This window comes from Rhinoderma darwinii, chromosome 1 (genome assembly GCF_050947455.1).
Source record: "Rhinoderma darwinii isolate aRhiDar2 chromosome 1, aRhiDar2.hap1, whole genome shotgun sequence".
Taxonomy (NCBI): domain Eukaryota; kingdom Metazoa; phylum Chordata; class Amphibia; order Anura; family Rhinodermatidae; genus Rhinoderma; species Rhinoderma darwinii.
The window spans coordinates 648788033-648815549 of NC_134687.1; the positions used below are offsets into that span (position 1 = coordinate 648788033).

Below are 27517 nucleotides of genomic sequence, written 5' to 3' on the forward strand. Positions count from 1 at the left end.
TGGTTTTCTTGGTGACTGTGGTCCCAGCTGCCTTGAGATCATTAACAAGTTCCCCCCGTGTAGTTTTCGGCTGAGCTCTTACCTTCCTCAGGATCAAGGATACCCCACGAGGTGAGATTTTGCATGGAGCCCCAGATCGATGTCGATTGACAGTCATTTTGTATGTCTTCCATTTTCTTACTATTGCACCAACAGTTGTCTCCTTCTCACCCAGCGTCTTACTTATGGTTTTGTAGCCCATTCCAGCCTTGTGCAGGTCTATGATCTTGTCCCTGACATCCTTAGAAAGCTCTTTGGTCTTGCCCATGTTGTAGAGGTTAGAGTCAGATTGATTAATTGAGTCTGTGGACAGGAGCCCTTTATACATGTGACCATTTAAGACAGCTGTCTTTAATGCAGGCACCAAGTTGATTTGGAGCGTGTAACTGGTCTGGAGGAGGCTGAACTCTTAATGGTTGGTAGGGGATCAAATACTTATTTCTCTGTGCATAATGCAAATAAATATATATAATTTTGACAATTTGATTATTTTTTTTTTTTTTTATATAATCTATCTCTCACTGATAAAATTAACCTAGCCTAAAAATTCTAGACTGTTCATGTCTTTGACAGTGGGCAAACTTACAAAATCAGCAAGGGATCAAATACTGTACATAGGTAGTGTAATGTGTTCCAGCATCGATCAGAGCTGCAGGTCTAAGTGTCCCCTAGTGGGACAAGTAAAAAAAAGATAATAAAAATGTTTTTAAAAAGTGTAAAAATAAAAGTTTTAAGTAACAAACAAAGAATGCTTTTTTTTCCTATAATAAGTTTTTATTATAGGAAAAAAATTAACACGTTAAAAAAAGTACACATATTTGGTATCACCACGTTCGTAACGACACCAACTATAAAACTGTGATATTATTTTTCCCGCACGGTGAACACCGCAAAAAAATGAAACGAAAAACAATGCCAGAATCAAAAATTTTTGGTCACCACTCCTCCAAAAATATACAATAAAAAGTGATCAAAAAGTCTCATGTACGCCAAAATTGTACCAATACAAACTACAACCGGTCCCGCAAAAAACAAGCCATTACACAGCTTTTTTGACTGAAAAATAAAAGTTATCGCTCTCAGAATATGGTGACACATAAAATAATTTATTTTATAAATAAGTGATTTTATTGTGAAAATGGTATCGCCGTAATCGTATCATCCAGGGTGAACGCCATAAAAAAAAGAATAAAAAACATTCATGGTTTTTGGTCACCTTGCTTGCCAAAAAATTGAATAAAAAATGATCAACAAAATTTCGGGTACCCCAAAATAAATGTTGCCAATGAAAATTACATATTGTCCCGCAAAGAATAAGCCCTCACACAGCTCCGGTGGAGAAAAAATACAAAAGTTCTGGCGCTCAGAATATGGCGATGCAAAATGTGCAGTGTTCCAAAAGCGGATAAGATTGGGCGCCATTTATCAGAGCGACACCTGCCACACATCCGCGATTATTATTTATTTACCCCATTATTATACCTTCTTATTATGCCCTGATGTTCTCCGTGCACATTACATATGCCCCACATTATAAACTGAAATACCAATAAAACGCCAAACAGAACTAACAAGCTAAATCTGCCCACCAAATGCCGCTCCCTCCCTTCTGAGCCCTACAGCGTGCCCAAACAGCAGTCTACGTCCACTGATATGGCATCGCCATACCCGGGAGAACCCAGTTAATATTTTACGAGGTATTTCTCTTCAGTGGCACAAACTGGGCATAACATGTAGTGCACTAAAATGGCATATCAGTGGAAATTTTTAATATTCACTCTGCACCATCTGCTGCACATTAACCCCTTCGTGCACCACGACATAGCATGTCGTAGTGTGGGGGGTGATGTATGGAGCGTCTCACGCGTAAAATAAAGAATTTAAAACGCCAAAATAGCAGTTTTTTGGTCACATTGGCTCTACCAAAAAATTTTTATAAAAAGTGCTCAAAAAGTTGTATGTATCAAAAAATGGTACCAATAAACATGACCGCTCGTCCCTCAATAAATAAGCCCTCACACCACTCTATTGACGGAAAAATTACGTTATGGCTCTTGGAAAGCGGGGAGGGAAAAACTAAAAAGGAAAAGAATAAAATGGTTCAGTCCGGAAAGGGTTAATTACTTTATAATGAAAAACCATTTATGACCACATGTGGGATATTTCTGTACTCGGGACAAATTGCTTTACAGATGTTGGGTGTCTTTTTCTCCTTTATCCTTTGTGAAATTGAAAAAATTAAACATTTTAGTGGAAGAAATGTTGATATTCATTTTCACGGCCTAATTCTAATAAATCCTGCAAAAGACTTGTGGGGTCTAAATGCTCATTATACCCCTAGATTCTTTAAGTGGTGCAATTTCCAAAATGGGGGTCACTTTTGGGGGGTTTCCACTGTTTTGGCCTCTCAAGAGGCTTTGCAAATGCGACATGGCACCCAAAAACTATTTCAGCTAAATTTGTGCTCCAAAAGCCAAATAGCGCTCCTTCCCATCTAAGCCCTGCTGTGGGTCCAAACAGCAGTTTATTACCACATATGGGATATTTCTAAAAACTGCAGAATCTAGGCAATAAATAATAAGTTACATTTCTCGGGTAAAACTTTCTGTGGTATAGAATTTTTTTTATTACAAATGAATTTTGTAAAAAACAAAAATGAAATTTGTAAATTTCACCTCTACATTGCTTTAATTCCTGTGAAACGCCTAAAGGGTTAAAACACTTTCTAAATGCTGTTTTGAATACTTTCAGGGGTGCAGTTTTCAAAATGGGGTGATTTATATGGACTTTCTAATATATAAGGCCCTCAAAGCCACTTCAGAACTGAACTGATCCATGTAAAAGTCGCCTTTTGAAATTTCTTAAAAATATGAGAAATCGCTGCTAAAGTTCTAAGTCTTGTAACGTCCTAGAAAAATAAAAGAATGTTCAAAAAACGATGCAAACATAAAGTAGACATATGGGAAATGTAAACTAGTAACTATTTTGTGTGGTATTACTATCTGCTTTACAAGCAGATACATTTAAATTTAGAAAAATGCTAATTTTTGCACATTTTCTCCAAATCTTGGTGATTTTTACAAATAAATATTAAATTTATCGACCAAAATTTTCACTAACAAAGTACAATATGTCACGAGAAAACAATCTCAGAATCACTTGGATAGGTAAAGGCATTCCCAAGTTATTACCACATAAATTGACACGTCAGATTTAAAAAATAGTCTTCGTCCTGAAGGCCAAAACAGGCTCAGTCCTGTAGGGGTTAAAGTAATGATAAATAAACTCATGACATTTCCTTTTATGAAAAAAAAACCTGTGAATTTTTATTTTATTTAATTGCAAAGTTCATTTGTTAGTTCTTTTTTGTTCAATTTCATAATGGTCATCTGTTTATACTGTTTTAATTAAAGTCAAATCTAAAAATGTCCATATATGTTAAAAACAAAAAGTTTACATTGTCCGTACGGTCACTCTGGATTCTCCTGCAGTGTGGGGGAATTTATGATTACAGTAGTAAGAAGCAAGGTTCATGGTGACAATTCAGCTTCTCTGCTTTGTAAGTAAACAAGGCTCTTCTTTTCTTCCTTATATTCACAATACTTTTCCTTCATGGATCCCTGCTAAAGTTGACCTCAGGTAAATATAATTTTTTTTATTTTTTTTGGCAGATCCAGGCTAATTTTACACAAAAAATTAACAAACACTCTTATTATCTGTTTAATGTTTGTGAATAACCTGATATGTTTAACATTTATTTTTTTTTGCTCACATAGCATTTCCAACATTCTAAACGAGTATATGGTTTCTTCTCTATGTAAATTCTCTTAGGAGTTCCAAAATTTGATTATAATTTGATTGTAAAACATCTTCCACATATAGAATATCAAATTAGCTTCTCCCCTGTGTGGATTCTCTAATGAGCCCTGAGTTTGCCTTTAGTAGTAAATTTGAATAGAGGATGGGAGAAGAAAAGTATGTGGTTTTATAATATATAACTTTTATTAGTTTAATTAAAATAAACAAATAATGATAAAAGTTCCAATTAGTGCAACTCCGTATGTGTGAGTGACCCCTAAACTCACACTCTCCTATGGGCCAAAAGGACAATGTAACATGTGTATGTCACTAAAATCTGTGAACCAAGGTATGAACTAGAAAAAGTATGTGAGTACTGTGCTAATATTCGCCTGGTAGGCAACACTGTGTGAATGGAGTCCGGACATTGCGATCACCCAAGGTCAACAGAGCGGCAGTGCCGGGTGTGCACCGTCTGGAGTTGCAAGCTGGAAGAAGCGAGAAAATCTCCCTATTTTCCTGGATCATGAGATCTCCCGCAGTGGCGACCCACTAAGGTCAGCAGAACGGCAGTGCGGGGCGTGTCGTCCGGAGCTGCAAGCCGGCAGAAGCGAGAGGATCTCGCTATATCATGCCCGACCAAAACCACTCCGGACAAGGTAGTCGGCTGCAATGGCGCCCCAGTGAGGTAAGGTTGGGGCGGCGATGCAGGAAAGACCGTCCGGAGTGGTGTGCCGGAAAGGTAAACCTCCAGACGTGGCAGGAGAGAGAAGCAGTTGAGTGCTGAATTTTGCTCCACTGCGAAGTCAAAACCACACGAGGCTACGCTGTTCTCGAAGACCTCGCTGGTTCACATACGGGACAACTGATAGCCTGTCTGATTGTGCCAAAGAGGTTAGTTACGTACAGAAATTGTGATGTACTAGATAGCGAAGGCCCTATTGTTGCACATTAGAATATTAAAAAGTACTAAGCACCCGACGTACGTTTCACCAGCATTCTGGCTTCTTCTAGGGATGGGAGACCACCATTACACTGCCCAATAAATAGAGGCAGGATTGATTGACATCCTAGATGGCCAATCAAGAGGTCTAAAACACAGAATGATGTCTAGCTCATGTCAGAGTAGTGAGCAAATTAGATAAATGTATCTCATGTAGAGTACCATGCTTAGGTCAAGGATCAAACAATAATATTTTATTTTATACATATAATGAGCACTTATCAATAACCCATCTTAAAAATGCGTTATTGATCAGATGGGTTTTATTCTTAGAATCAAAGGCAAACATAGTTGGTCCCTATTGATAGAAGGAATAAGTCACTAGAATAGGTTTGGATTTGGCACTCTTAAAAAAAGAGAGTGAGTGGGTTTTTAATTTGAACATAGTCAATCTATTTGGGTTCAATGAGAATTTTGGTTTTTGTTGTTTTCTCTAAATATGAAATTAAGGAAATATTATGTCCTCATCGATTGGTTTCAACTTTTTTCCTTTCTTATGTTCAACAAGCACTTCACAATTTGGTCACAACTATTCTAGTGACTTATTCCTTATTCTCGCTTCTGCCAGCATGCAGCTCCGGAGGGCATCCCCCTCACTGCTGACCTTAGTGGAGCGACGCTACGGGAGATCGCATTGTCTGGAACATAGCGAGATTCTCTCGCTTCTGCCAGGTTGCAGCTCCGGACGGCGCACCCCCTGCACTGCCTCTGTTAACCTTGGTGGAGCGCCTCTGCGGGTGATTGCATGGTCCAGACTCCATTCACACAGTGTTGCCTACCAGGCGAATATTAGCACAGTACTCACAAACTTTTTCTAGTTCATACCTTGGTTCACAGATTTTAGTGACATGTACGTTACATTGTCCTTTTGGCCCATAGGAGAGTGTGAGTTTAGGGGTCACTCACAAATATCCAGTTGAACTAATTGGAACGTTTAGCATTATTTGTTTATTTTAATTAATCTAATAAAAGTTATATATTATAAGACCACATACTTTTCTTCTCCTCCCTTCCTCTATTCAAATATACTTACCTAGTTGGTGTACACCAATGTGGTCTATCTCTCACATATTTATTGTGTGATTGGTGGCCACTCTCTTATTATTTTGCCTTTAGTAGTAAAACATTTCCCACATTCTGAACATGAATACAGCTTCTCTCCTGTGTGAATTCTTATGTTTAACAAGACTTGATTTATCTGTAAAACATTTCCCACATTCTAAACAAGATTATGTCTATCTCCTGTGTGACTTCTCTCATGTTTAACAAGACTTGATTTATCTGTAAAACATTTCCCACATTCTAAACAAGATTATGTCTATCTCCTGTGTGACTTCTCTCATGTTTAACAAGACTTGATTTATCTGTAAAACATTTCCCACATTCTGAACATGAATACGGTTTCTCTCCTGTGTGAATTATCTCATGTCTAACAAGACTTGATTTCTCTGTAAAACATTTCCCACATTCTGAACACGAATATGGCTTCTCTCCTGTGTGACTTCTCAGATGTTTAACAAGACTTGATTTATCTGTAAAACATTTCCCACATTCTGAACATGAATATGGCTTCTCTCCTGTGTGACTTCTCACATGTTTAACAAGATTTGATTTATCTGTAAAACATTTCCCACATTCTGAACATGAATATTTTTTCTCTCCTGTGTGAATTCTCTGATGAATCCTGAGTTTAGGTTTAGTAATGAAACATTTCCCACATTCTGAACATGAATACGGCTTCTCGCCTGTGTGACATCTCTGATGAATCCTAAGTTTAGGTTTAGTGATGAAACGTTTCCCACATTCTAAACATGAATATGGCTTCTCTCCTGTGTGAATTCTCTTATGTTTAGCAAGACTTGATTTATCTGTAAAACATTTCCCACATTCTGAACATGAACATGATTTCTCTCCTGTGTGAATTATCTCATGTCTAGCAAAACTTGATTTTTCTGTAAAACATTTCCCACATTCTGAACATGAATATGGCTTCTCTCCTGTGTGACTTCTCACATGTTTAGCAAGTCCCGATTTATCTATAAAACATTTCCCACATTCTGAGCATGAATATGGCTTCTCTCCTGTGTGACTTCTCACATGTTTAACAAGACTTGATTTATCTATAAAACATTTCCCACAGTCTAAACATGAATATGGTTTCTCTCCTGTGTGAATTCTCTTATGTTTAACAAGATTTGATTTATCTGTAAAACATTTCCCACATTCTGAACATGAATATGGTTTCTCTCCTGTGTGAATTATTTCATGTCTAACAAGATGCGAGTTTGTCGAAAAACATTTTCCACATTCTGAACATGAATACGCCTTCTCCCCTGTGTGAATTCTTCGGTTTGTAAAAAGACGACATATTTTTGTGAACTGTTCACCACATTGAAACCTCTTACCCCTTTTCTGAGCTGTACTTGTGGTAACAATCTGTGATTGGTCAGCGGTAGGTTCCTCATGATTAGAGGAATTATATGATAGATCTGTATTGTGAAGTCCTGGATGTACTTTAAGAATAATGAAGTTTTCTTTGGAATACTGCTGCATGATGTCTTCATCTTCTACATTATCACAGTTCTTACTTGAATTCTCTGTTAGGATTAAAAATTTATTTTTTTATTTTGTTTCAAAACAGAAAAGTTGTCAATTTTATAACATTCATATTAGGCTGGAAACATACATGCAGTGTTTTGAGCCAACGTTAGAAGGGGATTAAGCTGGAAGGAGAAGTTTAAGCCATGCATTTTGAGTCCACACCTAGCTTCAGGTCAAAAACTATAGTGTTAGGTCGGCCTTATAATTATTTGTATAACACTTTAAAATATATTGATGACAAATTCCAGGATTCTGGTCTATACCCAGCCCTCCACTTTTATTACATAAAGCTTGACTTGCTTAAAAAAGTTTTTTCTTGAGAAGCAGAACCTTCCCTGGCAACACCAACACATTTGGCCCTTCAATCAGGTGCGTTTCTAGGGTCTTAAAAGTACAGGGTCATAAGCCCCGAGACATATTTTTACCCACCCAGCAAAAAAAATAAATAATATTTTTGCATACATATCAGAGATAGCATATCTACAGTGAAGGAAATAAGTATTTGATCCCTTGCTGATTTTGTAAGTTTGCCCATTGTCAAAGACATGAACAGTCTAGAATTTTTAGGCTAGGTTAATTTTACTAGTGAGAGATAGATTATATAAAAAAAAAACAGAAAATCACATTGTCAAAATTATATATATTTACTTGCATTGTTCACAGAGAAATAAGTATTTGATCCCTTTGGCAAACAAGACTTAATACTTGGTGGCAAAACCCTTGTTGGCAAGCACAGCAGTCAGACGTTTTTTGTAGTTGATGATGAGGTTTGCACACATGTTAGATGGAATTTTGGCCCACTCCTCTTTGCAGATCATCTGTAAATCATTAAGATTTCGAGGCTGTCGCTTGTCAACTCGGATCTTCAGCTCCCTCCATAAGTTTTCGATGGGATTAAGGTCTGGAGACTGGCTAGGCCACTCCATGACCTTAATGTGCTTCTTTTTGAGCCACTCCTTTGTTGCCTTGGCTGTATGTTTCGGGTCATTGTCGTGCTGGAAGACCCAGCCATGAGCCATTTTTAATGTCCTGGTGGAGGGAAGGATGTTGTCACTCAGGATTTGACGGTACATGGCTCCATCCATTCTCCCATTGATGCAGTGAAGTAGTCCTGTGCCCTTAGCAGAGAAACACCCCCAAAACATAATGTTTCCACCTCCATGCTTGACAGTGGGGACGGTGTTCTTTGGGTCATAGGCAGCATTTCTCTTCCTCCAAACACGGCGAGTTGAGTTAATGCCAAAGAGCTCAATTTTAGTCTCATCTGACCACAGCACCTTCTCCCAATCACTCTCAGAATCATCCAGATGTTCATTTGCAAACTTCAGACGGGCCTGTACATGTGCCTTCTTGAGCAGGGGGACCTTGCAGGCACTGCAGGATTTTAATCCATTACGGCGTAATGTGTTACCAATGGTTTTCTTGGTGACTGTGGTCCCAGCTGCCTTGAGATCATTAACAAGTTCCCCCCGTGTAGTTTTCGGCAAAACTCTCACCTTCCTCAGGATCAAGGATACCCCACAAGGTGAGATTTTGTATGGAGCCCCAGATCGATGTCGATTGACAGTCATTTTGTATGTCTTCCATTTTCTTACTATTGCACCAACAGTTGTCTCCTTCTCACCCAGCGTCTTACTTATGGTTTTGTAGCCCATTCCAGCCTTGTGCAGGTCTATGATCTTGTCCCTGACATCCTTAGAAAGCTCTTTGGTCTTGCCCATGTTGTAGAGGTTAGAGTCCAACTGATTAATTGAGTCTGTGGACAGGAGTCTTTTATACAGGTGACCATTTAAGACAGCTGTCTTTAATGCAGGCACCAAGTTGATTTGGAGCGTGGAACTGGTCTGGAGGAGGCTGAACTCTTAATGGTTGGTAGGGGATCAAATACTTATTTCTCTGTGCAAAATGCAAATAAATATATAAAATTTTGACTATGTGATTTTCTGTTTTTTTTTAAAAATATAATCTATCTCTCACTGGTAAAATTAACCTAGCCTAAAAATTTTAGACTGTTCATGTCTTTGACAGTGGGCAAACTTACAAAATCAGCAAGGGATCAAATACTTATTTCCTTCACTGAATAAGACTAAGGCCCATATAGCTACACTGCTGGATAGAATTGGATGCATTGTCTCTACAGACTTTATCACATAAAATATTCTTAGATGTAGGGCCCAGCTCACTGACATTGCGGCTCCAGCTCTGGACCCAGGAAAGGTAAGATAATAATTGCTTTACTTATGGGTTAGTAACTGGTTAAAATAGTTGCTTCCTAATAATCATGGATCTGTTTTCTTTAATCCAATATAAAAACACCCCCAATATCTTTAAACCCACTTTAAAAACTTTTTAAAGACCCGTAAAGCATCTAAAAAAAAACTGTAGACGACTTTTCTGAATAATCTGTCATATGTGTGTACAGGAAGAACAATACTATTTCTGGCCATTATATGATTTGTATATGGCATTCTAGTAGCAGTTTTCCCTCTGCAGGCTCTCTCTCTCTCAATTCTCCGTTTTCCATAAGCTATTGGGTGGAGCCTAACTGCTATCATGTCTTCAATACACTGCGCACACAGAGCAAAGAACCAGCCTGGTCTATCTCTCTGTAGCACACCCTTAGAAGCTGCAGCAGCATGGAGCATATCATACAGCAGTAAGTAGAAGTGCAGTAGAAAATCCAGCACTCCGGTGACATATAACTCTTACCAGCAACCTATGTCTCCTCTCTCTACCCCTGCTCCCTCTCCACTCTTCAGAACTTCTATAGGCAACAGCATCTGTGTCTTTGTGCTCCTGCTCCCCCTATCCTCTCCTACGATCTTCTATAAGCAACAGCATCTATGTGTCTCTCACCTAGTGTCACTAAGAAAATTTGTATGGATAAAACAGCTAAATTTTAATAGGTAAGTAAATTACAAAGTTGATAAATATCAGGTATACTATTAGGGTAGCATAAGGTGTTTGAAAAGTTAGTGTCCATTTAATCCCTTCAGGACGAAGCCACTTTTGGACCTTATGACACAGCCTCATTTTTTAAATCTGACATGTGTCACTTTATGTGGTAATAACTCTGGAATTCTTTTACCTATCCAAGCGATTCTGAGACTGTTTTCTCGTGACATATTGTACTTTAAGTTAGTGATCAAATTTGGTCGATATATTCAATATTTGTGTGAAAAACACCAAAATTTAGAGAAAATGTGCAAAAAAATAGCATTTTCTAAATTCAAATGTATCTGCTTGTAAGACAGCTAGTTATACCACACAAAATAGTTACTAGCTAACATTTCCCATATGTCTACTTTAGATTGGCATCATTTTTTGAACATCCTTTTATTTTTTTTAGGACGTTACAAGGCTTATAAGTTTAGAAGCAATTTCTCAAATTTTCAAGAAAATTTCAAAAGCCTATTTGTTTAGGGACCAGTTCAGTTCTGAAGTGGCTTTGAGGGCCTTATATATTAGGAACCCCCAAAAATCACCCCATTTTAAAAACTGCACCCCTTAAAGTACTCAAAACAGCATTTAGAAAGTTTCTTAACCCTTTATGCGTTTCACAGGAATTAAAAGCAGATTTTTTTCAGAAATTCAATTTTAAGCATTTTTCCTGTAATACTGAAGGTTTTTACCAGAGAAACACAACTAAATGTTTATTGCCGTGATTCTGAAGTTTTTAGAAATATCCCACATGTGGCCCTAGTGCACTACTGGACTGAAACACCGGCCTCAGAAGCAAAGGAGTACCTAGAGGATTTTTGGGCCTTCCTTTTCTTAAATTATATTTCAGGCACCATGTCAGGTTAGAAGAGGTCTTGTGGTGCCGAAACAAAGGAAACCCCACAAAAGTGACTCCATTTGAGAAACTATACCCTTTGAGGAATTTATCTAGGGGTGTAGTGAGCATTTTGACCCCACAGGTGTTTCATAGATTTCATTAGAATTGGGCAGTGAAAATGAAAAATGACATTATTTTCCAATAAGATGTAGCTTTACCTCAAAATTTTTATTTTTTTCAACAAATAAATGAGGAAAAGCACCCGAACATTTGTAAAGCAACTTCTCCAGAGTACGGAAATACCAAACATGTGGTCATAAACGACTGTTTGGGGAAGGCACGCCATTTAGCTTTTGAAGTACAGATTTTGCTGGTTTGATTTCTCGGCACCATGTCGCATTTGTAAAGCTCCTAAGGTACTGTCAGGGATCATTACTATGTATATTGTTTGAAAAATATTATCCTCACACATATGTATATACATTTCAGTTCTATGTGTAATATACTGATATATATAACAAGTTCTTTGTTCATGTTGGACACACCTATGGAAGACACCGCCCCCTGGAATGCAAGAAGAGTGAGTCTGAGCAACTGGTGGGGGCTTGGGCACTCCCACATCTCTGGGGAGGAGGCATGTGTCTCTTTCTGTGTTTCTTTGTTCTGAATAAAAAGTTTTCAGTCTTCCTCCTGAATGGGAGAGGGAAGCTGTACCAAACATTACTCTGTGTGGTGTACTTCTCTCCAGGCATGCCTTCAGCTTTCAATTTACAGAGGTGGTTATTCGGTGTGAAATACGGACCTGACATTTGGCAACCCAGATGGGAACTCACTTGAGGAAATATCAAAATCCGGACAATCGACAATCACAGGGTGAAACAGATAACTCAAAGTTGCCCACTGAAGGAATTTGATCACCTCCGCAATAACACGGTAAGCGAATTGATTTTATAAATCTTCGTCTTATCTGTGTTAGTGGACAGTCTTGTGGCGATCTGTAGAACCCTTTTGTTGATTTCCTGGATTATCTCAGGCGACAGAGGTGATATTTTCCGCTGTGAGGTCAAAAACCTGTGAGACCTTAGTCGCGCCCGACTAACCATCCTCTGGGTAATTAGGGACTAGATAGAAAATACGTGGACACAATATATATGTGTGATAAGTCGTGGATAGTATTATAACCTGTCTTATACAGGGGCACGCGGGCATAAGTACATGTGTGATAAGTCGTGGATAGGCACGCGGGCATAAGTACATGTGTGATAAGACGTGAGACACGGGCATGCGGGGTGCAATGCACTGATAAGACGTGTGATAAGACGTGAGACAGGTGCACGCGGGGTGCAATGCAAAAACACTGATAAGTCATGCGATAAGGCGCATGCGGGGTGTATAAACTGAAAAAAAACAAAAAAAAAAACTGATAAGTCGTGTGATAAGGCGCATGCGGGGTGTATAAACTGAAAAAAAAAAAAAAAAACACTGATAAGTCGTGTGATAAGGCATATGCGGGGTGTATAAACTGAAAAAAACACAAAAAAACTGTTAAGTCGTGTATTAAATTGTAGGTAATATAGTGGCCAGACCAGAGAGTTGTAGACCGAAAATTGTTATATAAGTTACGTGTATAATATAGACTGTTAGAATGGATGGTTTACGGTCCATATTCAAATCATCAGGATCACCCGATCCTATTCATGATTTGGTAAAGTGAATGGATGTTAGGAATAAGAAAGGTATTGTATGTTATATGTATTAGAAAACACAGGACCAGCCGACGCCCAGTAATGGCTTCCGTACCTCATGTTGAGTGTGTCCTCATTGTGGGTGGGAAACCCCCCCAATCACACCTGTGCAATGTGTTTCCAATGGGAGAGGCTGCCCCCCACCACCCACCCCTGATGTGCCACGCCCGGCCCAACCAAATCAGTATGAAATAATCGCCTTGTTAATTTTGTCATTTGTATTGTCTTCTATTTTTTAGGTTCCATGCTAGTGTTCAGGACGCTGTTCACTGATGAAGCAACACGTCATCATAATATAGAGATGGTGGCCGACAGATTGTACACTGTTACAGATTATGTGGTTGATGTTTTGAACGTAGATAATTCCTATACAATGGTGTGATGAATGATTGCAGATACGTATGTTGTTTTGCCGGCATTGAAAGTGTTAAGATTGTGAGACTAGATGCTGTGAGAAATGAGTGTGTGACCCCACTCCCTCCTGTAGTGTAGTATGCTGTGTTTGGGAGGAGAAGGGGGGGCTGACTGGGTGCAGTCTGCAGGGCTGATGAGACAAAGGGATTTCAATATGCACTGCTGAGAGATATATATATATCAGTAATGTCTACAAACCTAAATAAATTTCTTCTCTTTGCGCATGCGCTGTTGTTTATAAAAGTTACGATATTTATGTGTTATGATGTGATCAGATTTCATGTGTTTTGATGTTAATTCAGATGTATTAAACTACAGATACTGTGGGGTTTTGAAAATGTATGTGCCCCCACCGTTCCCTATTTTTATATACAGTTTATTGGTTTGCAGTAATTAATGTTATCAGAGATAATATTTTCTGTTTTATTGAATAACTAACTACAATTGTTTTGTTTTTTATTTCACACATGAGTTATGTCATTGTAAAGATCAAATGTATTTTCGCCAGGAAAAAGTAATTTTTGTTTCAGGCTGTTGTACATTACAGGGGGTTAAACTAGTGCCGCACAGATAGAGTGCCAGACTTTGTTATGTTGAGATGTAGTTTTGAACTCTGCTACATTACTTTCGCAGAGTCCACAAAGGGGGGAATGGTGAAGGGACTGATCAGGTACAATTTTGGTTTGTTTTGAGTTAATTAATTTGGTTTCAGGAGATCTAAAAATGTGTATGAGACCCCAATGAGTAATCCAGATTAAATGTGTATGAGAGTAACCTAAATGTTGAGGTTTTTCTGTGTAGATGGTTCCAGATCTTTCCAGAACAGTAAATATGGCACTGGGTAAGCTGTGCTGTAGTCTCCACCCAATATGAGGTATTGTGTAAGAGACCATCCCCCTCCAGCAAAGTTACACAGGAGGCAGAGGTGACGTCACTCACAGATGGGTCTTTACAGATTTAGATGGGGAGAAGGCAAAACAAAAAAATAAATAAATAAAAAATTGTCTGGTCATTGTTAATTTGATGTAAAGTTTTTAGGAATGTTTTATTTTTATTTGCTTTTGTATTAATCAAGTATTTGCAGAACCGGATAAAAGTGAGATTCTCAAAGTAGTCTGGATTATCAGATGAGTGTGGAGAAGTGTATAACATTTGTTTTTATTTTAGAGGATGAAGACGCCACCCCTTTGAGATGCTCTATCTATGTTTGACATGAACTTTTTAATGTAAATTTGTAATAAAGAGATTTTATTATACAATATGTACAAGACAGGATACGAGGCACCAGGTAAATCATCCAGAAACCACTCTCACCTTCTTGTTCATCTCAAGGAGCGGAGCTGGAGGTGCTTGCTGAGGCTGTAACCTGGCGAAAGGTAAGACGGCCGACATTTACACTGACTCTAGGTACGCTTTTGGCATTGCCCACAATTATGGGCCCATTGGTAGTAGGAACTTTATTGGATCATCGGGTAAGCCAATTGAGAGAGCGAGAGAAGACAGACCTGACAACAAGGGTATGTGCAGCCAGGTGTCAGTAAATTGGCTTGTCCCTGGATACAATAATGCCACCACTAGGTTTGTAGCAGCCGGCATGATGTGCTCACTGCATGACATAGGTAAAACAGCAAAGGTACCTGTGAAAAGTGCAGCCCGGCCAGATTACCAGTCCCAGCGACTGCAGAACATACAACTACCCGAGGTAGAAGTGTATGACAATGTGCTCGTGTGTGTAGACCTGTTCTCAGGGGGGCCTGAAGCCCGGCCTGTATCTTCCCCACTGCAGATGTTGTGTGTAAGTGACGGGGGGAACAATGTTATCCCAAGTATTGACCTGATGTTTGTACAATGATAAGATGTCAGCAGTTCTCCAGATGTTGTCCCAAAGTTAGTTTGTTTAATAACTGTATTTAAGAAGTGTTGTGGGAATATTAAATACTGAAGTTAAGTTTTATGTAAAGTTCTAGACCAGCCTTAGCATTGGACTATTAGGGTATGTTCACACGGCGGGGGTCCGTAACGGCTGAAATTACGGGGATGTTTCAGCCTGAAAACATCCCCGTAATTTCAGCCGTACCGGCATGTGCAGGCGCTTGAACGCCGCGTCAATTACGGCCGTAATTAGCGCTGCTATTCATTGGAGTCAATGAATAGCGGCTCCAATTACGGCCAAAGAAGTGACAGGTCACTTCTTCTACGCGGGCGTCTATTTACGCGCCGTCATTTGACAGCGGCGCGTAAATATACGCCTCGTGTGAACAGACAAACGTCTGCCCATTGCTTTCAATGGGCAGATGTTTGTCAGCGCTATTGAGGCGCTATTTTCAGACGTAATTCGGGGCAAAAACGCCCGAATTACGTCCGTAAATAGGCCGTGTGAACATACCCTTAGAGTCATGCGTCAGATAAAAGGTACAGAAGCGGAATATTCCCATTCGAAAACATTTTTATTTGTTTATTTTTGTTGTGAAAGGGAAATTTTAGAGCAGAGAATTCTGTGCAGTGTATATATGTGTATGTACAGATATAAATATAAAGAAAAGAGGAATCAGTTTGTAGGTATCAGTTTTAGTTACTGACCAGTGTGAACGTTTAACATAAATCTGTCATTGTTAATGTTTTTCTTCAAGTTAATTATCTGATTAAGATCAATTACTGATTAGGCTATCAAAAGCTTGTTCTCCACAGGAAGAGTCCAACTGGGAGCGGAAGGCGTGAGAACCAGATTCTGACAGAATGTGGACGGATAAAGGAAGGTAAACCGGTAACACCCAAGGCACTCTTGATGGCACTTGCATTGATGGTGTATGACCTCACATATGCCCCAAGACTGCAAGGATTGATTTGGTAAGATCTAATTGGTATGCCCCAGGCTTTACAGCTGTTGCTGCTAAATTCTGTTAGAGCTGTTTGATTTGCCTACAGAACAGTCCTGGCAGACCGGTGCCAACCTTATCATACCCGCCTCCCATGAAGAGAACCGACCTTGAGAGGCCTTCCCAGGTAGAACAAACCAGATTAGAGTAAGAAAAATTGGTATGAGACACTTGTCAAATAAACATGTGGAATCTGTGTATGTTTCTGTGAGGTGGAGATGTTCTAGGCAATCAGCTGAGATCAAGGTACAAATCCTGCTGAAAGAGTATCACCAAGTGCAAATGAAGTACCCAATAATTACACATCTTCTAGGTGCACTGTCCATTGTAACAGAGAAGTTTTTCCTTTTATATATATATATATATATATATATATATATATATACATATATATAAAGGTGTTTGATGTCGTTTAAGGGCCTGACATTATTGTATGTACTTAGAACAACGTTTATAGTGTATGCGGATGATGTTATCACCAGATTAGTATTTATTTTAACAATTGACAAGAGTTGGGGGTCCCCAGCAAGTGCCAGTAAATATGAACTAAGAGACTTTTAATATGATGAATTATCAGAGATGCGGCAGGCGCAGCCTGAGCCACTACAACGCGTTTATCATGAACTGACGGCAGTGTCACAATTCTAAGCGGCCGCCCAGACAAGTAACTTACCAGAGGAAGAGTACAGATGCGGAGGGTTCGTGATAGTCACAATACAACTCTACTAATCCGCATACGTGGGATCTCACCCCAGGCTCACAGCATGAAGTGCTATGTACAGCCTGATGACGTAAACTAAAGGAGACGGTGTCGGACAGATGAGAAGGACCAAACCAAGTCCTGATGACATCAGCAAAGATCAAAGTAAAGACCAAAGACCTGAGTGAATCCGTCAGCAGAGTCAAGTGTTTTGATAAGTAAGTGACTAGGAGGGGGTAATAATAACTCCCCCACTGGACACCAACGTAGTCTGACTCCACAATTGTGTGGGTTACCCTGAGGGTGACAGTCAGTGAAGAGCAGAAGACAGGAGAAGAAGATGATGGTGTACAGGACTGGCAATGAACTGATGGGACCCGAAACCTGAGGGTGATAGCATTATGATTATTAGTTGAGACCCTATTGTTTATAATGTCTGAGGTTTATAATTATAATGTGTGTAAATATGCCACGGTGCTGCAAATTACAATCTGAGGAGTTTTATGTGGAGGTGTGAGGTGAAGGTCACTGTGCTGCCCATGACCTGTCATATCTGCAGGGGTAAAGTCCCATTAGGACAGTAAGTGACAGTGCAACAATTATTACCATTAATAAAATGTAGACTGGATTAATTATATATATTACAACCAGCAGCGGTTTGTAGATTATATCAAGACAACCATCCTGTATCCAGAGGAGAATAGGGAAAGTTAGGACCACTCCGACACCTTGGAAGTCCAGGTACATAGGGGGGTTACTCATCAGGAGTAGCTCGTCTCAAGCTGGTGAAGAAATCCAAAACCCCTACCCGCCTGGTTCGAGTGGTCAGTGGTAGGTTGCTAGGCAAGACTCAGGGATAGAGTAATAATATTTTTAGGGGGGACTGTCAGGGATCATTACTATGTATATTGTTTGAAAAATATTATCCTCACACATATGTATATACATTTCAGTTCTTTGTGTAATATACTGATATGTATAACAAGTTCTTTGTTCATGTTGGACACACCTATGGAAGACACCGCCCCCTGGAATGCAAGAAGAGTGAGTCTGAGAAACTGGTGGGGGCTTGGGCACTCCCACATCTCTGGGGAGGAGGCATGTGTCTCTTTCTGTGTTTCTTTGTTCTGAATAAAAAGTTTTCAGTCTTCCTCCTGAATGGGAGAGGGAAGCTGTACCAAACATTACTCTGTGTGGTGTACTTCTCTCCAGGCATGCCTTCAGCTTTCAATTTACAGAGGTGGTTATTCAGTGTGAAATACGGACCTGACAGTACCAGTACAGTGGAAACCCCCCAAAAGTAACTCCATTTGGGAAACTACACCCCTAGTTGAATTCCTCTAGGGGTGTAGTTTCCCAAATGGAGTTACTCAATATTTGTGTGAAAAACACCAAAATTTAGAGAAAATGTGCAAAAAAATAGCATTTTCTAAATTCAAATGTATCTGCTTGTAAGACAGCTAGTTATACCACACAAAATAGTTACTAGCTAACATTTCCCATATGTCTACTTTAGATTGGCATCATTTTTTGAACATCCTTTTATTTTTTTTAGGACGTTACAAGGCTTATAAGTTTAGAAGCAATTTCTCAAATTTTCAAGAAAATTTCAAAAGCCTATTTTTTTAGGGACCAGTTCAGTTCTGAAGTGGCTTTGAGGGCCTTATATATTAGGAACCCCCAAAAATCACCCCATTTTAAAAACTGCACCCCTTAAAGTACTCAAAACAGCATTTAGAAAGTTTCTTAACCCTTTATGCGTTTCACAGGAATTAAAAGCAGATTTTTTGCAGAAATTCAATTTTAAGCATTTTTCCTGTAATACTGAAGGTTTTTACCAGAGAAACACAACTAAATGTTTATTGCCGTGATTCTGACGTTTTTAGAAATATCCCACATGTGGCCCTAGTGCACTACTGGACTGAAACACCGGCCCCAGAAGCAAAGGAGTACCTAGAGGATTTTTGGGCCTTCCTTTTCTTAAATTATATTTCAGGCACCATGTCAGGTTAGAAGAGGTCTTGTGGTGCCGAAACAAAGGAAACCCCACAAAAGTGACTCCATTTGAGAAACTATACCCTTTGAGGAATTTATCTAGGGGTGTAGTGAGCATTTTGACCCCCCAGGTGTTTCATAGATTTCATTATAATTGGGCAGTAAACATGAAAAATTTCATTTTTTTCCACTAAGACGTAGCTTTAGGTAAAAATGTTTCATTTTCTCATCAAATAAAGGAAAAAAATCACCGTAACATTTGTAAAGCAACTTCTCCAGAGTACGGAAATACCCCATATGTGGTAATAAAGTACTGTATGAATACACGTCCGGGCTCAGAAGGGAAGGAGCGCCATTTGGCTTTTGGAGAGCAGATTTTGCTGGATTGGTTTTTCTGCGCCATGTCGCTTTTGCAAAGCCCCTTAGGTACCAGTACAGTGGAAACTACCCAATAGTGACTCCATTTGGCAAACTACACCCATTGAGGAATTAATCTAGGGGTGTAGTGAGCATTTTGACCCCACAGGTGTCTCATATATTTTATTAGAAATGGGCAGTGAAAATGAAAAATTACATTATTTTCCAATAACACGCAGCATTAGTTAATTTTTTTTTATTTTCTCAACAAATAAAGGAGAAAAAGCACCGTAACATTTGTAAAGCAACTTCTTCTGAGTAGGGAAATACCCCACACGTGGTCATAAACTGCTATTTGGACACACAGCAAGGCTCTAAAGGGAAGGAGCGCCATTTAGTATTTGGAGTGGAGATTTTATAAGATTCGTTTTTTGACACCATGTTGCATTGAGCTATAGTATCAGTACAGTGGTACCCCCTGAAAAATTACCCCATTTTGGAAACTAGATCCCTCAAAGAATTTATCTAGGGGTGTAGTGAGCATTTTGACCGCACAAGTGTTTTGCAAAAATGAGTAAACAATAGATGTTGCAGATTGAAAATTGCTGTTTTCCACAGATATGTAATTTCAGTGCCCAATGTGTTGTGCCCAGCTTGTACCACCGTAGACACACATCCCATAAATTGTTAAGCGGGTTCTCCAGAATACCCCACATGTGGTCATAAATTGCCGTTTGGGCACACTGTCAGGCTCAGTCAGTTGGACCACCATTTGGTTTTTGAAGCGCAGATTTTGCTTGGTGTATTAGTGATATTTCAGCTTATAATGTGGGGGCATATGTGAGCTGGGCAAAGTACATCAGGGTATATGTAATCTGGGCGGAGTACATCAGGTTATATGTAAACTGGGTGGAGTACATCAGGATATATGTAAGCTGTGCGTAGTACATCAGGATATATGTAAACTGTGGAGTACATCAGGGCATATGTAATATGTGCGGGTACATCAGGCTATATGTAAGCTGTGAAGAGTACATCACGGTATATGAAAGCTGTGTGGAGTACATCAGGGTATATGTAAGCTGTGCGGAGTACATCAGGATATATGTAAACTGTGAGGAGTACATCAGGGTATATGTAATATGTGCGGGTACATCAGGCTATATGTAAACTGTGAGGAGTACATCTGGGCATATGTAAGCTGTGCGGAGTACATCCGGGTATATGTAAGCTGTGCGGAGTACATCAGGGTATATGTAAGCTGGGCGGAGTGCATCAAGGTATATGTAAGCTGGGCGGAGTGCATCAGGTCAGAATAGGATGATGTAATAATGGGGAGAATGAATAATCCATGGATTGGTGTGGTACGCTTTGAACCAATCCTTTATACACAGGCCGGGTTTATTGGGTATTATACAAAATATCTGCGCTCCAGTGTTGCCTTATATTTGACTTCTTCACTAGCCCTATAAGCCGCACAAGGCCCTAAAGTTTCCTCATCACCGCTGCATCTACAGGGTCCACCTGTGGGGTCCAGCAAATTACAATGTGGGGTATTTAATGAAATTCTACTGGACCTAAAAATGAGTCTGGGCCGTCATTTAGAATCATTTTGCATTATTGCATTTTGAGAGTCATAACGTGTGATTTTTCCATTGACGGAGCTGTGTGAGGGCGCGTTTTTTGTGGAACGAGCTGTAATTTTTATTGGTTCCATTTTGGGGTACATGCGATTTTTTTATCACTATTTATTCCATTTTTTGGGAGATGAGGAACCAAAAAACAGCCATTCCAGCATGCTTCACGTGTTCACCGTGCAGTATAAACAACATGTTAACTTTATTCTGCGGGGCGATTCGTTTACAGCGACACCAAATTAATATCCTTTTTTTACGTTACACTACGATCCCACAGTAAAAATACTCTTTTCTAAAAAAATCATGTTTCAGTGTCGCCATTTTCGGACAGCCATAACTTTTTTATTTTTTCGTTTATATCGCTGCGGGACAGCTTGTTTTATGCGTGAAAAACTGTAGTTTCTATTTGTACCATTTTGCGTTACTTGCAACTTTTTGATCACTTTTTATGACATTTTTTTTGAGACAAGATGACCAAAAAAAAAAATGCTGTTATTGTTTTTTATTAAAACATTTTACGGTGTCCACCGTGCCGTAAAACGCGGCAATACCTATTATGTATAGTTTTTTTTCATATTTTTTCTAATAATAAAGGAGTTGATCAGGGAAACAGGGCAAGTGTTGTTTTTATTATTTATTATCTTTTATTTATTTTTCTTTCACATTTTTTTTTTAAATTTTTTACTTTTTCTTTTACACTGACTTGGGGACTTGAAGATCTGGTCTTCTGATCCCCGGTACGATGCACTGCACTACTTATGTAGTGCAGTGCATCGTAACTGTCATTCTTCATTTGACAGTTAGCATATTAGGTCCTGCCTCGGGCAAGACCTAATAGGCTACTGTACCTTGGCAACCAGGAAGCCTAGTAACGACTTCCTGGTTGCCGTAGCAGGGGGGCCCGGGGGTTACAAAGGGTGCTCCCTCCCTCTGTCAACCACTTTAATGCGACGGACGACATTGACAGCCGTGTATAACAGCCGCTGAAGATAAAGCGCGCAGAAGCTGCAAGTAATCAGACTCCCAGACAGATAATTGTGGAGAAATAGGGAGATTATTATTGTAAACCTTTCTGTGATAATCTTGGTGGGTGGACTGAACAATTAACCCCTTAATGACCGGCCTATTTTAGACATTAAAGGAGTTGTCCCAAGTTGACTCAAATTTATTTTTTTACACATTCTAAGCAGGAAATGAATTTTAAAACATTTGCTGTTAAAAAAAAATTAAAATTAATTTCCTAAGTACCTTTTTTTTACACTTGATAACTCAGCAAGTGCTGGTTATCTTTTCTAAAAAGGGCGTGAGCGGCTTGATGTTAATCAAGCCGCTCCGCAGTGCGCGCTCCCGATGTTGCTAGATACTGTAGTTCTAGCAACATCGGGAGAATGTTCGTCTCAAGCGGGCATGGTAAGCCCGATTGAGACAAACTTACCGTGAATGTCATCAACCCTACACTACACTACATTCACCGCGTTTCGGCAAGCCACTTTTCCCTCCCCCACCCTGTCACTACATTTTTGTACCCGCCGCATCAGTGCTGCATCAGCACCCGGCGAACAACTAAAAATATATTTAAAAAAATAAACTCACCTAAGACGTTCTAACGGCTCTCTGAACGGTCCCGTCACTTGTCATCTTCCTTCTTCTTGGCGCCGCTCGCATTCATAGTAACAATGCGTTGTGGCGCAGATGACGTAATCATATCAGGCCCACGTGATTACGTCATCTGCGCCCACCGCTCTGTTATTGTGAATGGGAGAAGAAAAGTGACGGGACCGTTCAGCTCTTCGTGGGAACATCTTAGGTGAGTTTATTTTTGTATGTATGTTGTCATGTATGTGTATATGTGCATGTATGTTTGCATGTATGTATGTTGTCATGTTTGTATGTGTATATGTGCATGTATGTTTTCATGTATGTATGTATGTTTGCATGTATGTATGTATGTTTGCATGTATGTATGTATGTTGTCATGTTTGTATGTGTATATGTGCATGTATGTTTGCATGTATGTAAGTTTTCATGTATGTATGTTTGCATGTATGTATATATGTACATGCTTGTATGTATGGTTGAATGCAAGTATGTATATTTGCATGTATGTATGTATGTATGTATGTTTGCATGTATGTATTTTTGCATGTATGTATGTTTTCATGTATGTTGTCATGTTTGTATGTGTATATATGTTTTCATGTATGTATGTTTTCATGTATGTATGTTTGTATGTATGTATGTTTTCTTGTATGTATGTTGTCATGTTTGTATGTGATTATGTTTTCATGTATGTGTTTTCATGTATGTATGTTTTCATGTAGGTATGTTTGCATGTATGTTTGTATGTATGTTTTCATGTATGTATATATAATACAGGAAAAAGGGACCACCGGCGCTGCAATAAGGGATGTCGAGGCAAGAGATGATGAATAATTGTTTATTGGAAGAGGAAGGGGCTACGCGTTTCGACGCCGGACCGGCGTCTTCATCAGGCCAATACCTTGATGAAGACGGTATTGGCCTGATGAAGACGCCGGTCCGGCGTCGAAACGCGTAGCCCCTTCTCTTCCAATAAACAATTATTCATCATCTCTTGCCTCGACATCCCTTATAGGAGCGCCGGTGGTCCCTTTTTCCTGTATTATATGTACTCACTTTGACAGCAAAACCGTTTTGCATGTGCATGGACATGGCAGCAGCTTCTGGCTTTTGTGATACCTAACGGTATCCACTACCCAAGGTGAGCAATTTTCTTGCACTAGATTGCTCATTGTACTCCCTCGCTTTATTGCACTATGTGGCGCCGTGTCTCCTTTTTTCTTCTTCATTAGTTCATGTATGTATGTATGTATGTTGTCATGTTTGTATGTGAATATATGTTTGCATGTATGTAAGTTTTCATTTATGTATGTTTGCATGTATGTATAGATGTACATGTTTGTATGTATGGCTGAATGCAAGTATGTATATTTGCATGTATGTATGTTTGCATGTATGTTTGCATGTATGTCTGTTTGCTGTATGTATGTTTGTATGTTGTCATGTTTGTATGTGTATATGTGCATGCATGTGTACATTTATGTTTGCATGTATGTATGTTTTAATGTATGTATGCATGCATGCTTGCATGTATGTATGTTTGCTTGTATGTATGTATGTATGTTTGCTTGTATGTATGTTGTCATGTTTGTATGTGTATATGTGCATGTATGTTTGCATGTATGTATGTTTGTATGTATGTTTGTATTTTATTGTATGTATGTTGTCATGTTTGTATGTGTATATGTGCATGTATGTGTATATGTGCATGTATGTTTGCATGTATGTGTTTGCATGTATGTATGTTTTCATGTATGTATGTTTGCATGTATGCATTTATGTATGTTTGCATGTATATATGTATGCTTGTATGTATGTTTTCTTGTATGTATGTTGTCATGTTTGTATGTGTATATGTGCATGTATGTGTATATGTGCATGTATGTATGTTTGCATGTATGTATGCATGTTTGCATGTATGTTTGCATGTATGTATGTTTGCATGTTTTCTTGTATGTATGTTGTCATGTTTGTATGTGTATATGTGCATGTATGTATGTTTGCATTTATGTATGTTTGCATGTATGTATGTTTGCATGTATGTTTGCTTGTATGTATGTTTGCATGTATGTATGTTTGCTTGTATGTATGTTTGCTTGTATGTATGTTTGCATGTATGTATGTTTGCATGTATGTTTGCTTGTATGTATGTTTGCTTGTATGTCTGATTGCTTGTATGTCTGATTGCTTGTATGTCTGATTGCTTGTATGTATGTTGTCATGTTTGTATGTGTATATGTGCATGTATGTTTGCATGTATGTATGTATGTTTGTTTGTATAAATGTCTGTATGGCCATGTATGATACTGTCTGCTGGCACCCTGTATCTAAGCCAACTTTGCCGCAGGCTTCTATACATGGTATAACAGTCAGTATCACACATGAAAGTGAAACTAAGCCTACGACATGTTATATTTCATTTTTTTTTATATTTTTGATTTTTTACAGGTTTGGTGTTTGGACTACGTCGGTTTCGAGGACTACTTAGATGACGTTTTTTCATCAATAAAATGGTTAATGAGGGTTGTGTTGGGGGTGCTTTATTTCAATAAAATATTTTATCTATATCTTTGTCTTTTCTTTTCAAGTTTTATTACTATCACTTTAGTAATGGCCGCTGTCTGAGTGACAAGGTCCATTACTAAGGGGAGGCTTAGTGTTAGCCGGTACAGAGGCTAACACTAAACGCCATTATTACCCCGGTACCCACCACCACCAGGGGTGCCGGGAAGAGCTGGGTACGATCCAGTACCCGACCATCTGTTGTGATGGTCGGGCTCTGGGGCGGCCGCAGGCTGGTGCTATGAGGCTGGGAAGGGCCAAAAACAGTGGACCTTCCCACCCTTGTAATGCTAGGCTGCTGCTGCTGTGTTGTATCTGGCTGGTTATAAAAATGGGGGGGACCCCACGTCATTTTTTTTTATTATTTATTTATTATTTTTATTAAAAAGACATGGGGTTCCACCCAATTTATCATAACCAGCCACAAACAACAGTGTTATTAGCCTGGGAATGTACTAAACCAGTGGCCCCTCCCACCCGTGTAATGCCAGGCTGCTGCGGCCTTGTATATGGCTGGTTATTAAAAATGTGGGGGACCCAACGTCTATTGTTAGATTTAAAAAAAAAAACGACGTGGGGGTCCCCCACATTTTTATAACCAGCCCGATACAACACAGCAGCAGCAGCCTAGCATTACAAGGGTGGGAAGGTCCACTGTTTTTGGCCCTTCCCAGCCTCATAATACCAGCCTACGGCCGCCCCAGTACCCGACCATCACAACAGATGGTCGGGTACTGGTTCGTACCAAGCTCTTCCCGGCACCCCTGGTGGTGGTGGGTACCGGGGTAATAATGGGTGGTTAGTGCTAGCCTCTGTACCGGCTAACACTAAGTACCACCTTAATAATGGACGCTGTCAATCAGCCAACTACCATTATCTAGGCACTAATAAAGTTTGAAAAAAAAAACACAAAGACAATTTTTTTTTATTGAAATAAGAAATCCCCAACAAAACCCTCGTTAACCATTTTATTAAAATTTTCAAAAAACGTAGATCTACGCAGTAGTCCAACGAATCGAGGATGTAGTCCAATTGGTACATCAAAATCTGCAACATCATTAAAAAAAAGTTATCAATGTGAACAATACCGATACTTATACTCACCCACACACACACACACACACACACACACCCATATATTACACAAACATATATACACAAACATACACAAACACATGTACATAAACACCCATATATACACAAACACACATGTACACAAACACACAAACATATACACATGCACAAACACACCCATATATACACAAACTCCAAAAAACACACATATACACAGAAACCTATACACAAACACATGTACACAAACACACCCATATATACACAAACACACATATACAAAAATACACAAACATATACACATATGCACAAACACACCCATATAAACACACATATACAAACACACACACACATGTACACAAACATATACACAAACACACCCATATATACACAAACACACACATATACACAAACACACCCACATAAACACACACACACATACACACAAACATATGTACACAAACACACCCATATATACACAAACACATACCCACACATATACAAAAACACACACACACACAAACATATACACAAACATACCCATATATACACAAACACACAAACATACAAACAAACATATACACATGCACAAACACACCCATATATACACAAACACACACGCCAAAAAACACACATATACACACAAACCTATACACAAACACATGTACACAAACACACCCATATATACACAAACACACATATACACAAACACACAACTATACATATACAAAAATACACAAACATATACACACAAACATATACACATATGCACAAACACACACACACACCCATATATACACAAACACCCATATATACACAAACAAACCCATATATACACAAACACACACACACACATATACACAAACACACCCATATATACACAAACACACACACACACACCAAAAAAACAAACACACATATACACACAAACATATACACATATACACACAAACATATGTACACAAACACACGTACACAAACACACCCATATATACACAAACACACATGCACAAATACACACAAACATATACACAAACACACCCATATATACACAAACACACCCATATACACAAACACACATGCACAAATACACACAAACATATACACAAACACACCCATATATACACAAACACACCCATATACACAAACACACACATAAACACACAAAAAAAACACACACACATATACACACAAACATATGTACACAAACACACCCATATACACACACACAAAAATATACACAAACATATACAAATACACACAAATACACCCATATATACACTCACACATAAACACACACACACACACACACATATACACAAACACACCCATATATACACAA

The 27517-nt window shown here is 39.0% G+C and overlaps 2 protein-coding genes across 2 annotated transcripts in view; one reads left to right on the plus strand and one right to left on the minus strand.

Moving 5' to 3' along the window:
- LOC142655905 (uncharacterized) overlaps positions 1-27517 on the plus strand; it is a 523874-nt gene that overhangs the window by 132776 nt on the left and 363581 nt on the right. The window lies entirely within an intron of this gene.
- LOC142659738 (uncharacterized) overlaps positions 5806-27517 on the minus strand; it is a 76462-nt gene continuing 54750 nt past the window's right edge. Inside the window, exon 9 of the mRNA XM_075836205.1 lies at positions 5806-7437. Within this exon, the coding sequence (XP_075692320.1) occupies positions 6143-7437 (1295 nt within the window). The 3' untranslated portion in view covers positions 5806-6142. The remainder of the gene's footprint in view (positions 7438-27517) is intronic.